The sequence below is a fragment of the Podarcis gaigeae genome, assembly GCF_964106915.1.
Source record: "Podarcis gaigeae genome assembly, chromosome: 5".
In the NCBI taxonomy this organism is placed as follows: domain Eukaryota; kingdom Metazoa; phylum Chordata; class Lepidosauria; order Squamata; family Lacertidae; genus Podarcis; species Podarcis gaigeae.
In genome coordinates, this window is record NC_139681.1 from 67,044,328 (window position 1) to 67,059,802 (window position 15,475).

The 15,475-nt window shown below is 47.7% G+C and overlaps 1 protein-coding gene across 11 annotated transcripts in view; it reads left to right on the forward strand.

Moving 5' to 3' along the window:
• The window catches only part of ST6GAL1 (ST6 beta-galactoside alpha-2,6-sialyltransferase 1), a 123,884-nt gene that overhangs the window by 96,616 nt on the left and 11,793 nt on the right, over positions 1-15,475 (forward strand). For all 11 annotated transcript variants that reach the window (XM_083742133.1, XM_083742132.1, XM_083742126.1 and 8 more), the window contains one exon: positions 453-550. In XM_083742133.1, coding sequence (XP_083598259.1) covers positions 453-550 — 98 coding nt within the window. The remainder of the gene's footprint in view (positions 1-452; positions 551-15,475) is intronic.

Consider the following 15,475-nt stretch of genomic DNA (forward strand, 5'->3'; position numbering starts at 1 on the left):
ACAACCAATATTACCTCCGTCTGTGTTAAGCCTCAGTGTCTCATCCATTCCAAAACTCTTAAGCCACTTCCACTCCAAAATGGCTGCCAGACATCAGCTTGAGAGCTCTCTCCTTCCTTTGGAAATGGAAGTGAAACAGCTGGTGCCCCCTTTCACAGTTTTCACATGTCCGCCTTTGCTGAAATTTGGAGTTCACAGTTCTCTGTTAACAGTGGATTTCTTTCAAATGGCATAAGAATTTCAGGAGCTAATTGGGATGTGGCAGGGCTGATGGAAAGTTTTCACATTCACAGTGGAGAGTTTGATTGTAGTAAGGCTAACGCTCCTCACTGTCTTCTTCTGAAGCAGTGGCACAGTTGGGTTCCAGAGCTCGAAACAGAAACTTTTGAGACTTCGGGGCTTTTGCTCGATCAGGTGCCTTTCAATTTATATTTCCTCCTCGCTGCTTTCAGATCACCACGATGCAGTGCTGCGGTTTAATGGAGCCCCTACCAGAGGGTACCAGGCTGATGTAGGGCAGAAAACCACAATACGCCTTGTTAATTCCCAGGTAAGTTTGCATGGTATGCGCTGTGCTAAGGGAGCAACAGAAAGGAGTGCGTATTGAGGGCTTTAATGAGAGCTCCTTCAGCTCGTTTTTTCTTGTTCTGCCTGAAAAGATTTGCAAGTAAGAATAGCAGGAAAAGTAGAAGAATCACTTATGTCAGCTCTTTGTGTTGCCATTGCACAAGAACACAGCCGATGAACATAAAAGGCCTGCCTCTAAACCTTTCTTAGTGATATCTGAAAAGTGTCTTTTCACTGTGGCAAGGACAGCAGATTTTTTAAAAAGCACCACCTGACAGTGTGTGGGGAGGAGGGAGAGGGGGAGAGAGAGAGAAAAAATAATAATTTTGTGCCCACGTTCTACAGAACATTTATTTACTCTACAGAACATTTATCTATTGAAACTTGAAAAACAAAGGGGGGAAATGATACATAAATGTTAACATCAAATGCCAAGCATCTTTTTAAACAACATGTATTACTATTAAAACAAAATAGTGGACATGCTTTTTAATGACGCTGTTTGCATCACAGCTAGTTTGATCTTGAGTGACTCTATATATTTCCCTCCCCATCGCTGCACCTTCACCACCATTGTGCCCTTCAGACTATTAAGATTTTACACTTCTTCTTTTTTAAGTTTTAAGGGATATTTTTATGTTCCCTTTTGCAAAAGGGGAAAAATTCAATGTAGTGATGCCCTTTTGGTGACACAAAGGTGTTAAAAGGCCCAGGCCACATCAGAGGATTTCCTGCTGTGGCTTCTCCTCATACTAGCAATCCTTTGTTGGAGCATTGCTCTCCTTCACTGTGCTAGACTTCCTATATTGCCCATGCGCTGCACGAAAAATTTGTGCTGCAGGGGCTCACACATTGCAAAAGCTAGAAGGACCTTCAGAGTAGGCCACAGGGAAATGAGCAGTGCAGCACGATCCCTTTGCATGTTTATTTAAAAGCAGACACCATGTGTTCAATAGGATTTACTCTAAGGAAAGTGCTCACTCATCCAAGAATGACTAGAATTGGAATTGGATGCTTTTAGGTTTTCTGAATGGGACTTCTGAATTCTCTGCCCGACAAAGAATAAGACCAAAGGAGTTTGATAGGACTGAAATATTAAGAGAGATCACAGATTTTCCAGGTCCTTGTACAACCCTTAAGGGCACAATCGGAAGGAAAGCAGTAATTTATTGGTAAATAAATACCATTGCTCTTTTGTGATGATTTTAGACGGTGTCCCTGGCCAGTGATAAAAGGCACGGAGAAAGAATGCAAACACACACTCTCGTCATTCATAGCACAGCATGGATTTTGCTTCACTTGCCCATCTAAAATACCTTTATCTTGTAAAGCTCAGTGGTAAAGCATCTGTTCTGAATGCAGAATGTCCCAGGTTCAGTCCCTTGCATCTCCAGATAGGGCTTGATATGTCCCTGTCTCTGAAACCCTAGACAGCCACTGCTGGTCAGTTTAAACAATGCTGGGATAGATGGACCAGTGGTTTGACCAAGTATGAAATAGCATATTATATTCCTATGCACCTATCACCATTTGAAAGTGTTATAAGAAAAACTGTTCCCTTTCCCTTATGGCAGCCATGTCCAAAGTCTGTTTTGGGGGCCTAATCCGGCCTGTTGGTTGATTTAATCTGATCCCTGTGACAGTATATGTCCTGGGGTAAAATGCTCTTTGAAAAATGTTTGGGCACCCCTGTCTTACGGGGTATTCCGGAGCACATATAGAGTCCTTAAGTGGGTTCATAGGCGCCGACTCCATGGGGCCTGAGGGGGCCCGAGCCCCCTCAAAAATTCGTTTGGGGGGGCTCGCCCCCCCCAATAATTTAAGAAAATTATTACAGTAAATTTCGCTCACGCAGATTTTTTCCCCTAAAAAGTAAGGGGAAATGTCTGTGCGTGTTATTGAGCGAATGTGTGGTCCCTGGAGCCGGAGCGCAGGGGCAAAAATCAGGCAAAATTAAGATCGGGCGGTCGGGCGGAGGGAAGGCAGAAGCTGCTGCTTTCCTGCATTCTGCCTCAGGGTCTTACTGCCCACCCGCTTCTGTTGCTGCGTTTGCTCAAACTCAGCAAAGAGCAGGGAATCCCCTGCCCTCCTGGCAAGCAGAGGGTTAAGGAAAGGATCGAGTCCTTCTTTCTAATTCTTTCCTAGTCACACTGCGTGCAGGCTCCAGCCCACCACCTCCTCCTCTCCGTGCTCTAGGGACTCGCAGGTGGGAGAGAGAGAGAGAGAGGGCTGGCTTGGGGGGGGGGACTTTTGCCTTCCTTTCCTCCCCCCCACCCCGTTAAACTCCTCCCCTGCATTCTTAGCCAGCTGCTTCTCCGCACACCCCTCTTGTGCTTCTTGTCCCTTCTGTGTTTTTCCTTCCCTCCCCATTTAAAACGTGGTGACAAAGCACGGATCCACATGGATCCTCAGGATTTTTGCATTGGGTCACCCCAAATTCACCATCAGATCACATTACATGTCCATGGCTACAGTCTGTACCAAAAAAATCACGCACCCACTGTTGCCTGGGGCTGCAATGGTGCAAAAACGTGGTTACAAAGCATGGATCCACAGGATCTTTGCACTGGGTCACCCCAAATTCACCATCAGATAACATAGCATGTTCATGGCTACATCTTGCATCAAAAAAATCACGCACCCACTGTTGCCTAGGGTCACAGTGGTGCAAAAACATGGTTACAAAGCACGGATCCACGTGGATCCTCAGGATTTTTGCATTGGGTCACCCCAAATTCACCATCAGATCACATAGCATGTCCATGGCTACATCTTGCACCAAAAAAATCACGCACCCACTGTTGCCTAGGGTCACAGTGGTGCAAAAACGTGGTTACAAAGCACGGATCCACGTGGATCCTCAGGATCTTTGCATTGGGTCACCCCAAATTCACCATCAGATCACATAGCATGTCCATGGCTACATCTTGTACCAAAAAAATCACACACCCACTGTTGCCTAGGGTCACAGTGGTGCAAAAACGTGGTTACAAAGCATGGATCCACATGGATCCTCAGGATTTTTGCATTGGGCTACTCTAAACTCACTGTCAGATCACATGTCTGTGGCCACAGCATGAACCACAAAAATCATATATCCACTGTTTCGTTCTGAATATATTTTTTTTCTTGTTTTCCTCCTTTAAAAACTACGTGCGTGTTATGGTCAGGTGCGTGTTATAGAGCGAAAAATACGGTAAACATCATTTCAGTCTTTTCAGAGCTATATATTCACTGCTCTGTAATAGTCTATAACAGAGTTTCCCAACCTTTTTTGGGCAAAGGCACACTTGTTTCATGAAAAAAATCTCGAGGCACACCACCATTAGAAAATGTTTAAAAAATTAACTCTGTGCCTATATTGACTATATATAAAGTAACTCTCTTTAATAGGCATCAAATAAACACAAAGAAAGTACCGTATTTTTCGCCCCATAGGACGCACTTTTTCCCCTCCAAAAATAAAGGGGAAATGTGTGTGCGTCCTATGGGGCGAATGCAGGCTTTCGCTGAAGCCTGGAGAGCAAGAGGCATCGGTGCGCACCGACCCCTCTCGCTCTCCAGGCTTCAGGAAGCTGTCCGCAAGCCTTGCGCGCCCGGTAGGAGCTCCCGCCCAGCGCGCAAGACTTGGGGCGGCAGCCTGTTGCCCGAAGCACAGGGAGCCCTCCGGAGGGCTCCCCGTGCTTCGGGTGAGTGTCTGCAAGCCTTGCGCGCCCGGCAGGAGCTCCCGCCAGGCGCGCAAGGCTTGGGGCGGCAGCCTGTTGCCCGAAGCACGGGGAGCCCTCCAGAGGGCTCCCCGTGCTTCGGGCGAGTGTCTGCAAGCCTTGCGCGCCCGGCAGGAGCTCCCGCCAGGCGCGCGAGGCTTGGGGCGGCAGCCTGTTGCTCGAAGCACGTGGAGCCCTCTGGAGGGTGCCCCGTGCTTCGGCGAGTGTCTGCAAGCCTTGCGCGCCCGGCAGGAGCTCCCGCCAGGCGCGCGAGGCTTGGGGTGGCATCTGTTGCCCGAAGCACACGGAGCCCTCCGGAGGGTGCCCCGTGCTTCGGGCGAGTGTCTGCAACCCTGTGCGCCCGGCAAGAGCTCCTGCCAGGCGCGCAAGGCTTGGGGCGGCAGCCTGTTGCCCGAAACACAGGGAGCCCTCCAGAGGGCTCCCCGTGCTTCGGGCGAGTGTCTGCAAGCCTTGCGCGCCCGGCAGGAGCTCCCGCCAGGCGCGCGAGGCTTGGGGCGGCAGCCTGTTGCTCGAAGCACGTGGAGCCCTCCGGAGGGTGCCCCGTGCTTCGGGCGAGTGTCTGCAAGCCTTGCGCGCCCAGCAGGAGCTCCCGCCAGGCCCGCGAGGCTTGGGGTGGCATCTGTTGCCCGAAGCACGCGGAGCCCTCCGGAGGGCTCCCCGTGCTTCGGGCGAGTGTCTGCAAGCCTTGCGCACCCGGCAGGAGGGCTCCCCGTGCTTCGGGCGAGTGTCTGCAAGCCTTGTGCACCCGGCAGGAGCTCCCGCTGGGCGCGCGAGGCTTGGGGTGGCAGCCTGTTGCCCGAAGCACGCGGAGCCCTCCGAAGGGCGCCCCGTGCTCCGCGCTGCCAGCTGCCGCTCGCAAGCCTTGCGCTCTCGGGGGGAGATCCCCCGGGTGCGCAAGGCTTGCCGACACCAGCGCGGAGCACGGGGCGGCCGGCCGAAGCGAGCGGCGATGGGATTTGGGAGGGAGCTCGCTTGCCGCCCCGCGTGTGCTCGCTGCCGCCCCGCCTCTCGCCGCCGGACTCGCCCACCTCCCTCCCACGGCACACCAGGCAACGTCTCGCGGCACACTAGTGTGCCGCGGAACACTGGTTGGGAAACACTGGTCTATAAGCATAATTGTTACTGTAAATTAAATTAGCTTTTTACGAAAATACCGTGCGTGTTTATGTTTTGTTTCTTTTTTCAAAGCCAAAAAGTGTTTCAGGCTTGTCGAGTTTCCCGGAGTGTGGAGTTATAGAGAGTCGAGTTTTCGGGGTTCTAATGTTGATCATATGACTCTAAAATACTTTTAAAAAACTTTAAAACTCACTAATTTTCATCTAAAATTTAGAAAACTTCCCGGGGCAGGACCCCGGTATGGGCCCCCCCAATATTTTTTATAAGTCGGCGCCCCTGAGTGGGTTCCCTTTTGGTTGGAGAAAACAGAGGCCAACCAGGTTATATTGAGAAGCAAAGCAACTAGTAAGCCTGATCTAAAGGAGCTGTTGCAACAGGGTCCCCACATGCAGGAGGGAGGAGAACCCTGAACAATGGTGTGCAAGCCCTTACATAGACATTTAAAATTGTCCACCCTGTAACCCAAGACCACCTCCCCCCCAAAAAATCATACATACATCACAGAAGGAGGCAGTCTACAGCAGAAATCCTGTCTGCCAGGATCATGGTCACTGATTGCATTACCTGGGCAGGCTAGCTATTCTTTTGTAATGGTTAATGCTTTAGTTCCTGAGTCCAGGTCACAGGCTTGCCCTATTCATAGACAAATACGCCCCTAAGACAGGATTTGCAAGTAAAAAGACAATGGGAAGGCTTTCCCCATTTGCCTGCCTTACTGCAGAGGAATATTTGAGGCCATTGGGAGAGTCAAAATGGCTTCAGGATTGCTCTCCCATACTATTTCAGACACATGGTTCATATATTTAGATATGTGTGCATTTATGAGTATTTATTCTATATTTGAGACCTTAAAATTCTTATAACAAAAGTGGTCTCACTCTGGGGCACCATTCCATTTCAAAGTCTAAATCCGATGCAAGGAAGAGCCCATGTTCTCCGAACCACGTCCGCAATTGCAAATGACCTCTTCACTGCAACATTTCCACCCTCTGTGCCCGCAGTCCAGTTTGGATATGTGGTGTCGCCAAAGGGATGCCATGATCCCTGCAGCTGGCCCCGTCAGACAACTTGATTGATTAGAGCAGCAGGAAGAGGCGGAGGCCTTTTCCTAAAACTATGAAGGATGCTGGGAATGGAGCAGCTGAAAACTAATCCTTAGGCACTTCGTGTTCTCTGCCGTAAAAGCCTCCATGTGGGAAGTGTCGCTTCCAGTATTGCTCCGTAGTCTGATGGGGGGACAACATGTGGTGGGAGAGAGTAAATCACACCTGTTGTCAGAAATACAAGAAAGCTAAACTGAAAATTAGCATTTACACAGAAGCCGGTTATATGAGATATATATATATATATATATATATATATGAGATATTCCATTCATCCGTGTAATAGCTAACACAGAATGAATTACAGAGGCAAGTAAGTCCAGAGTTAGCAAGGCAGTCTAAAGCCCAAACAGTTCAGTAATGTTCAGTAATGAAGTAGTTCATTAGGAGTCGTACAGGGCAACACAAGTAAATCTGGTAGCAGTTTAGCCACAAGCTCATGAAGGGCAGAAAGTCACTGCAAGCGGGATTGTGAAGCTGTGGCAGTACTGGTGTGGACGTACTGTGCTAAAAATACCCAGAAGTATCTGGTGACAGGATACTAATGAGGCAGTGGAATTAATGGAGAAACACTTTTGCAGGTTCGTGCAGAACTGCCCCCGAACCTCAGTGTGCAGAAGCAGTGGAAAGTGAAGATCATGATAATGATGATGATGATGATGATGATGATGATAATTTTTTATTTATACCCTGCCCATCTGGCTGAGTTTCCGCAGCCACCCTGGGTGGCTCCCAATCAAGTGTTAAAAACAATACAGCATTAAATCTTAAAAACTTCCCTAAACAGGGCTGCCTTCAGATGTTTCTTTGCCTTTTTGCTTGCCTGATCGGAGAAAGGGGTGTGACCGGCATGTGCCAGAAACCTCTGGCTCGGTTGTGTGACTTGAATGCAGCCTTCTGCCACACCTGTGCCCCATCCACTTTTGCTTCCGGCCCTACCCATCTCTGGCATGTGCTCCCGGAAGGTTGTCTGTAGGGCAAGTGGCCTTTGGGTACAACAAGTTTCCCCACACCTTGTCTTAGTTCTGTAACTAAGCCAAGATAGGGTGACTGGGACAGACACACATTTCCTCTCTTACTCATACATGTCTCCATATTTCTTTCCTTGCTCTTTTCTCCCCTGTGTTGACTTTTAGACTCCATGCTCCAGATGCTTCCCCCCCTCCTTTTTTCTAGCATCTTTAGATTTAGAGAGGTTTGTCTGTGGGAAACGTTTCAGTCGGAGCAGTTGTAACCATCAGAATAAAAATGTTTGGAAGCGGGTCAGTCTAGCTTATGGGTCGCAATTGCTGATTCGTGCTTTCTGAATTATGTTTTTCTTTCAACACAGAGAGCATAGTATTCAGAGTGCTATCATTCAAGTAACATGTATTGGACACACCCGTAAAGTTCTGTTTAATGCAAATAAAGTCTTATCACTTACAGTGGTACCTCGGGTTACATATGCTTCAGGTTACAGACTCCGCTAACCCAGAAATAGTGCTTCAAGTTAAGAACTTTGCTTCAGGATAAGAACAGAAATCGTGCTCCAGCAGCAAGGTGGCAGCAGGAGACCCCATTAGCTAAAGTGGTGCTTCAGGTTAAGAACAGTTTCAGGTTAAGTACGGACCTCCGGAACGAATTAAGTACTTAACCTGAGGTACCACTGTATTTTGCATTTAAAGATAGCCATAAAGGTAACAGTGGCTTTTTAAAAAAATGAAATGTGCCATTTGCATGCAAACTTGCCATTCTCACACACAACCTGGACATATTTTGGGATCATTTGACTTTGAGAGCTGAGCCCACGCCAGAATTTGACCTCATAAACATTAACACAGACAACAGAGATAAATCAAAAGTAAATTGACTGCATCAAGGTGGGGAATTGGCTTGCTTACTGTAAATCAATAAACAGAATAAATAACCCTAGTAATAGGCTACGTTTGAGAGTTTAAGACCAATACAAGAGTTAATTATATTGATTATCGTTAAAGCATTCCTGGGAACATATAGAAACTCTAGGATGCATTGACATGGGCCAGGGAATCAGACTGACTTGCTTTAGGAAGAGAAAGGGAGGTTGTCAGAGGATGAAGGAGGTAGTAATTTTATGGGGTGTTGGGAAAGGTTTTAGGGAAGGATCAGAAGAAAGCAATTGGATGAGTTTGGGATATGACAAGGAGAATAAAGGGAGCGGGTCTCAAATTGGCTCAAAAATAAAACAGATGGAAAGACAACTCTTGTCTTCTTGGCCATGAAAGAGTAGTAAAGGGTTTAAAGTGGTGCCAGCCAGGAAAAGTCTAAAGGCTTTAGAAATTGCTTCTAAAAAAACATCATTCTGTTTCTAGGTGAGTAGGGGATTAATGTAATCTTTTGGGCTATACTGGAAGGAGCCTCAGGCCATTGACACTACTTGATTAATAATTGTGGGAAGGACTGAATAAGAAGGAGTGCCCCTGCAGGAGATAATATCTTGCCTTAACACTTCCAGATTGAGTCAGATGCTGTTCTGTTTGTTTTAAACCCACAAGTGATAAGGGGAGATAGCAGAGATTTACAGTAAAGGAAACAATAGGTTTACCAGAAAGTATTGCAACTCAGTTTACTTCAACATGCATGAGCTTCCTGCAATGGGGTCTGTTCACCAAAATCCCCTTCTCAGGCACAGACTACCATAGAAATGAAGCCTTATTTACCTAGGGATCCATCAGCCTCGCCATCCCCGGACCTTGGAGGGAACAAAAGTACCAGGAAAGCAAAATCTTCTTTGGAGAAAAAGTTTATTGAAATCTATGCACAGAGACAATCTGTACATAGAGACAACCAGCAGGATACCTCCTGAAAGCTGGCTGTCAAGAAATACATTTCAGCAAGCCTTCTTATACCTTTTGAGCATTTCCCCCCTCCCATTCCTTCCTCAAATTTTCCCCAATCAGCTGGCAAATGTTCAACTTATTCCCTTATATGGCACATCTATCTGCTGGCTAAGCACTTCCTCATACGTGTCTTTCTGCTAGCTAAGCACTTCCCCATACGTGTCTTTCTGCTAGCTAAGCACTTCCCCATACGTGTCTTTTCTTATCTTTGCATTACTTAAGACAGGAAGCGTATGGCAGGAAACATGGTGATGATTCGCCGTGGAAGAAACTAAAAAGTTTTAAAAATTAGTTTCTTCCACTAGATTCACAAAATGTTTAGGGGTATGCATCCCCCTAGAAACCACCTTTTTGCCAAGGCACCCAAACATGGTTTGTAGTTTTGAAATATGAAAACAAATGCATGTTATAAAAGACAGAGTGAGACCTCTTTGGCAGGCTGGTTAAATTTACAAACAGCTGCAATTTTCTGGCTAGCTGGTAAGGCAGGAAGCTGGACTCTTGACCTGCCTGAGTTTAGCAAACACCCATTGTTTGCTAAACTGCCGCAACTGCAAAAACAGGATTAGTACAGGAATTTACTGCAGGAAATATTTGAGAGCAACCCTTACAAGGTACAATGGTACAGAGAAGGTAGAGAGAAATCCTTCTCATGCCCTGCATGTATGTCTTGCATTTCTAAAAATATTTCTAAAACAGGTAGCACAAAAACAGGAAACAGCTCCCAGTCTGCAGAGCTGAAAACAGGAAGCAACTTCTGGCCTACAGAGCTGACGCATTTGCGGTTTCTGCCTAACCACAGCTTTTAGCTTCTTTGCCTTATTAACCCTTCCTTCTCCCTTCACTCCCTCCTCTTTTTATGAACAATCTATTACTTAGATTCGTTCTGGGGTAAGGGTCTATATTCTCTCATAAAAGCAATCACACGCGGACCCATCGTGCGAGATATCATCTTTTCCATCATATGTTGCATACATTGCATCAAGCAGGGAATACAGAAGCAGAAAAGCAAAAGGATTATAAGCGGCCCTGCTATCAATACCATAATATGTCTGATCCAACCACCATCGGGCAGCCAAGAATATAACCAATTCCATGGATCACCTTCTGTAATTTTTTAGCGGGTTTTCAGCTATCATTGTTTCCATGTGGTCAATTGTGGCCGAAATGCTAACATTGTTATCTGGGATAAACATACAGCATGAGAATGAACTAGCACACAAACTCCTCTCTATGTTGAAGATGTTACCAATGGGAATTCCATGTAGCATCAAACCTGGCCGTTTAGCATAAGGTGGTATGTGCATACACAGCCAACAATTGGAGAGATTTAACATTGTGGTGAACTTAAACATATCTTGGACATAAATATTATTCCTCCACATCTTATGATAATTTTCTCCTCGTGATGTTTTATCCAATAACCTAGTCCCCATCTGGCCATGTTCACCAGGTGCAGCACTTTCCTTGTCTCCTGCAACTATGAGAACAAGGAATACTAGGAGGATCATCAAGGGGATAGAAGGATCGGGCTGTCGTCTCCCGCAGAGCCTATGATGCTCATGCCAGCAGAAAGAAAAGGCACATCCATATGGCAAGGGCAGTTGAAATAACCCCTATCCACCATCCCCAATTACTCCATGGTTCCTCCCACCAATATTCAGGGAGTGTGCTCATTGTTGAAGAGCCCACTGATATTCGTGCTCGATTACCTGTTGAGCCTCAAGGGTGAGAGCCCACCGGTGAGCTGATGCTCCCACTATGTGGGTCAACTTTCCTACTAACCCTGTTGGGTGGATTGAACTCTCGTGCTGCCTCCCTACTGACCAGGGCATATGGAGGCTGAAATCCTGGGGTGGCAATTCTTATTTTGGGAGGCTCGAGCCACCACAATTGTCAGAGGTGGTGCTGCAGAATTTACTGGCACTTGTTCAGCAATTTCAATGCACACCTGGTTAAGGCTCCCACCCCTGCAACACTTGCATTAAGATAGGTTCCGTCCCATCTAACGCCTGGATTAAGATTAGAACCTGGTCCATCAGATGAGGTTGGTACAGTGCTCTACCTCCCGAATGACCGTTGGTTACTCCCCCCCAACAGCAAGAGCAGTCCAGAACTTGATAGAATTCGACTGTCTCTGCAATTTCCCGTATGAGCACTATCCATACGTGCTGGACAGTGGTGTGGGAGAGGAGCCACAACGGGGCAGTGGGGTGTTTCAATACGGCAATCTCATCAATCCCCAGTTTCCAATAGCCAATGAGCACGCCATCTCTTGCCACCGGCAAGACGAACCAGTCATAGCAGAGGCCAGCGGGCCAGTAAGGGCGGTATGGCTCAGTGGGGTCAGGGCTGTGGGGCATAGAGCAAATCAATACAGAATATAACAGAGAGAAAAAAAGAGAAAATCCTTATGAAAGTATTAAATGTCCTGGTGGACTTCCTGGATTAGTCCTGGCACGGGTTTTTCACGTTGGGGACGCTGCCCGCGGGCGCCCCTCCCATCCAATTCTTCAGCTGTGCGTAGAGATATCAGCTTCCGGTGTGATATCAGCAGAGCGGTCGTCTGCCAGGCTTCTGGAGATAGTCAGCCGAAGGGGGTTCTCTGGATCTGGTGTAACTGTCCAGTCTGAAATGGCTTTCTTCACTGAGTATGGTGGACCCAAGGGGTAATGCCGACAACTTTCACGGCTGTGGGTGTGGAGAGCAGGACGGTATAAGGTCCCTTCCAGCACGGTTGTAGCAGCGTCCGTGCCCAATCTTTTACCCACACTTCATCACCTGGCTCGAACTGATGCAGCCAACACACAGGGGTTGCGAGCCTGGGTCCACCTGTTGAGACAAAAGAAAACTCGGAAGAATATCTGGACATAATTATTCAATTGCATATCCTGACCAGCATGTGGGGGCAACATTCTGACATATGGGACCGGTCTCCCAACCACAATTTCAAAGGGTGACAGATGGGTCTGTCTTAATGGGAGACTGCGGACCCTGAATAATGCCAGAGGTAGCATTGTCACCCAATTAGACCCAGTTTCCTGTGTCAGCTTGGATGGCTGATTCTGGGGTCTGTATGCTGTATGCAACTTTCAGTTAATTTGTAGTGCCTTAGCCAATTCCTGCAACATTGAATGAACAAAGGCTGGTTCATTGTCACCAGGTTTAGGGCTCTGGTGAGCGCAGTTAATTCTGCCAGCTGGGCCGATGTTCCAGGCGGGAGTGGCTTTGCCTTGATCACCTGGTCTTCCAGGGCTACCACTGCATAACCTGCCTTCCAGTGTCCAGCCTCAATGAAGCTGCTTCCATCCATAAACCATGATGGCCACTGGGGGTCTGCTTCATCTTTAAGGTCAGGCCTGCTAGGGTACACCTCATCCATTACTTCAATGCAGTCATGTGTGGGCTCCTCACCTACCCCTACCAGTAATAGGGTAGCTGGGTTGAGGGCTGTGGTGACTTGGAATTTCTAACGCGGATGTAATAATAACATCTGACATTTCCTCATTTTAGCCTGGGAGAGGAAATAGGTGCCTCTCAGCAGATGGCACGCTGATTCTTTCCTAAGCGGCCTCGCCCTCCTCTTCTTCTCCTAACGGTGGACCTCCCGTCTTCAGGGCCATCAACTTCTCTGCCTGGTACTTCTTTTTCTTCTGGGCCTCTTCCTCTTTCTGATTATAAGTGGTCTGGGCTTGTTCCAGCATCCATTCAAGGGTGTGGCCCATAAAACCATTGTGGTTTTGTTTTTGGTTTTGGTTTTTTTTGTTTTTTTTTTAAATGTTCCTGCGGATATCGGGCGCTGCCTGGGCTACAAAGGCAGTTTTTATGATAGGGACATTGGCAGCCTCATCTGGGTCCACAGGGGTATACTGGCGGTAGGCTTCCTTCGGCCTCTTTAAGTAGGCTCCAGGGGCCTCCTCTGTTCCTTGCACTATTTCTCTGGCCTCCACAAAGTTGGTGAGTTTTCTGGCTGCCCTCCTCATGCCATTTAAGACATTCTGGCGATAAGTGGTGAGGGTATTTTGCCCTTCAGTGGTCTGATTTGCTGGGTTTTCCTCAAATGAAGGGTTTTGGTTCCTCCAATTATAAATTTCTGCACTAGAGAAGGGGACATGTTGAACTGTATAAGTTCTATTGGGCACCACCCCATCAGGTCCCGCGGGGGCCAGAGGGTCATACACTCTGCGGAGAGGCATCACTCTGGCCGCGCCCTTTTCCTGTGCTTTATGTGCCCTATGGAGGGTCACACTTTTCACTGCCTTCCTCTGTCCATGTCTTATTATTTTTGGTTAGCTCAACTAATCTTTCTACAAACTCTTCATCCTCATCATCCTCTTCTCTTTCTTCCCTTTCTTTATCTTTGCCCAGGTCTAACAATGCATTGTCCACGGGATTGGGGGCTGGGCCATCTGCTCCCTGTGGCGGGGGTGGTGCCAGGGCTGTTGCCGGGGCATGGGGTGGTGGGGCATCAAAACTTTATCTTCTTCCCTCTCTGAATCCTGGAGGACTGGGGGTTGTCCTCCTCTCTTCCTGACTGAGCAGATACGGCTGCCTGAGACTTTTTGGCAGCATGACTTCAACCAAGGGGGGGGGGGTTCCTTTCCACATTGGTCTTCCAAGTGGAAATATAGGGGATTTGATCAGAACGGACATTCAAAATGTTCTGATATAATGGATTAATGAATTGCAAATCAAGGGTCCTGGTAGACGGCCAATTTATTCTTTTGGGTGGGCCAATCTAATTCACAATGTCCTCATGCACCCCCTCATCAGCTTGGATCCCCAAAAGCCTTCCAAAGGGGTGCTTTTACTTTGGCCAGAACCCATTTCTTCCAGAAACTCCGCTCCTATTCACAGTAAAAATTCTCTCATACTTCATATACTACAGATTGTGATTTGGCGAGGTCGCCCTGCCAAAAAATGCACAATCCTGCAACCGCTCGGCCAAGGGGAATGCTAAACCCCGACCCTCATACACCAAGACAAACACTGGAGTATCCGGTACACACACACCACACAGAACACACCAAAAATCACAATATATATATATATATCCCACCCTCTTCTGTTCCCAACTTCTGCTGGTGGCACTCTCCTGCACAACCAGTCAGTCCCCTTATTCCTGGTGCCTGGCACTGTACTGCACAACCAATTCCCTTATTCCTGGCTGGCACCTTATTGCCTGTGACACCCTGCCACAACCAGGGGAGGTTGATCAAGCCTCCTGCCCTTTTCCGTCGGGCTGCCCTTTCCATCGGGCTTACCTGTTCCGCTGCGGACCTGTCCCCTTTCGGCGCCGTCCTCTTTTCCTCCCTCAACAAGATGTCTCCACTCCAGAACAGTGTGGCTGGCTCCCCCCCCACGAAACAGGCGGGGTGCGCACGGGGAGCCTGCAAAACGCTGCCGAGCTGTTCACCTTGGTTGAGCCTGGCCCTCCGGTCCGTATTGGGGAGGAAGCTAATCCCGGCACGAGCCCCCAAAGAAATGAAGCCTTATTTACCTAGGGATCCATCAGCCTCGCCATCCCCGGACCTTGGAGGGAACAAAAGTACCAGGAAAGCAAAATCTTCTTTGGAGAAAAAGTTTATTGAAATCTATGCACAGAGACAATCTGTACATAGAGACAACCAGCAGGATACCTCCTGAAAGCTGGCTGTCAAGAAATACATTTCAGCAAGCCTTCTTATACCTTTTGAGCATTTCCCCCCTCCCATTCCTTCCTCAAATTTTCCCCAATCAGCTGGCAAATGTTCAACTTATTCCCTTATATGGCACATCTATCTGCTGGCTAAGCACTTCCTCATACGTGTCTTTCTGCTAGCTAAGCACTTCCCCATACGTGTCTTTCTGCTAGCTAAGCACTTCCCCATACGTGTCTTTTCTTATCTTTGCATTACTTAAGACAGGAAGCGTATGGCAGGAAACATGGTGATGATTCGCCGTGGAAGAAACTAAAAAGTTTTAAAAATTAGTTTCTTCCACTAGATTCACAAAATGTTTAGGGGTATGCATCCCCCTAGAAACCACCTTTTTGCCAAGGCACCCAAACATGGTTTGTAGTTTTGAAATATGAAAACAAATGCATGTTATAAAAGACAGAGTGAGA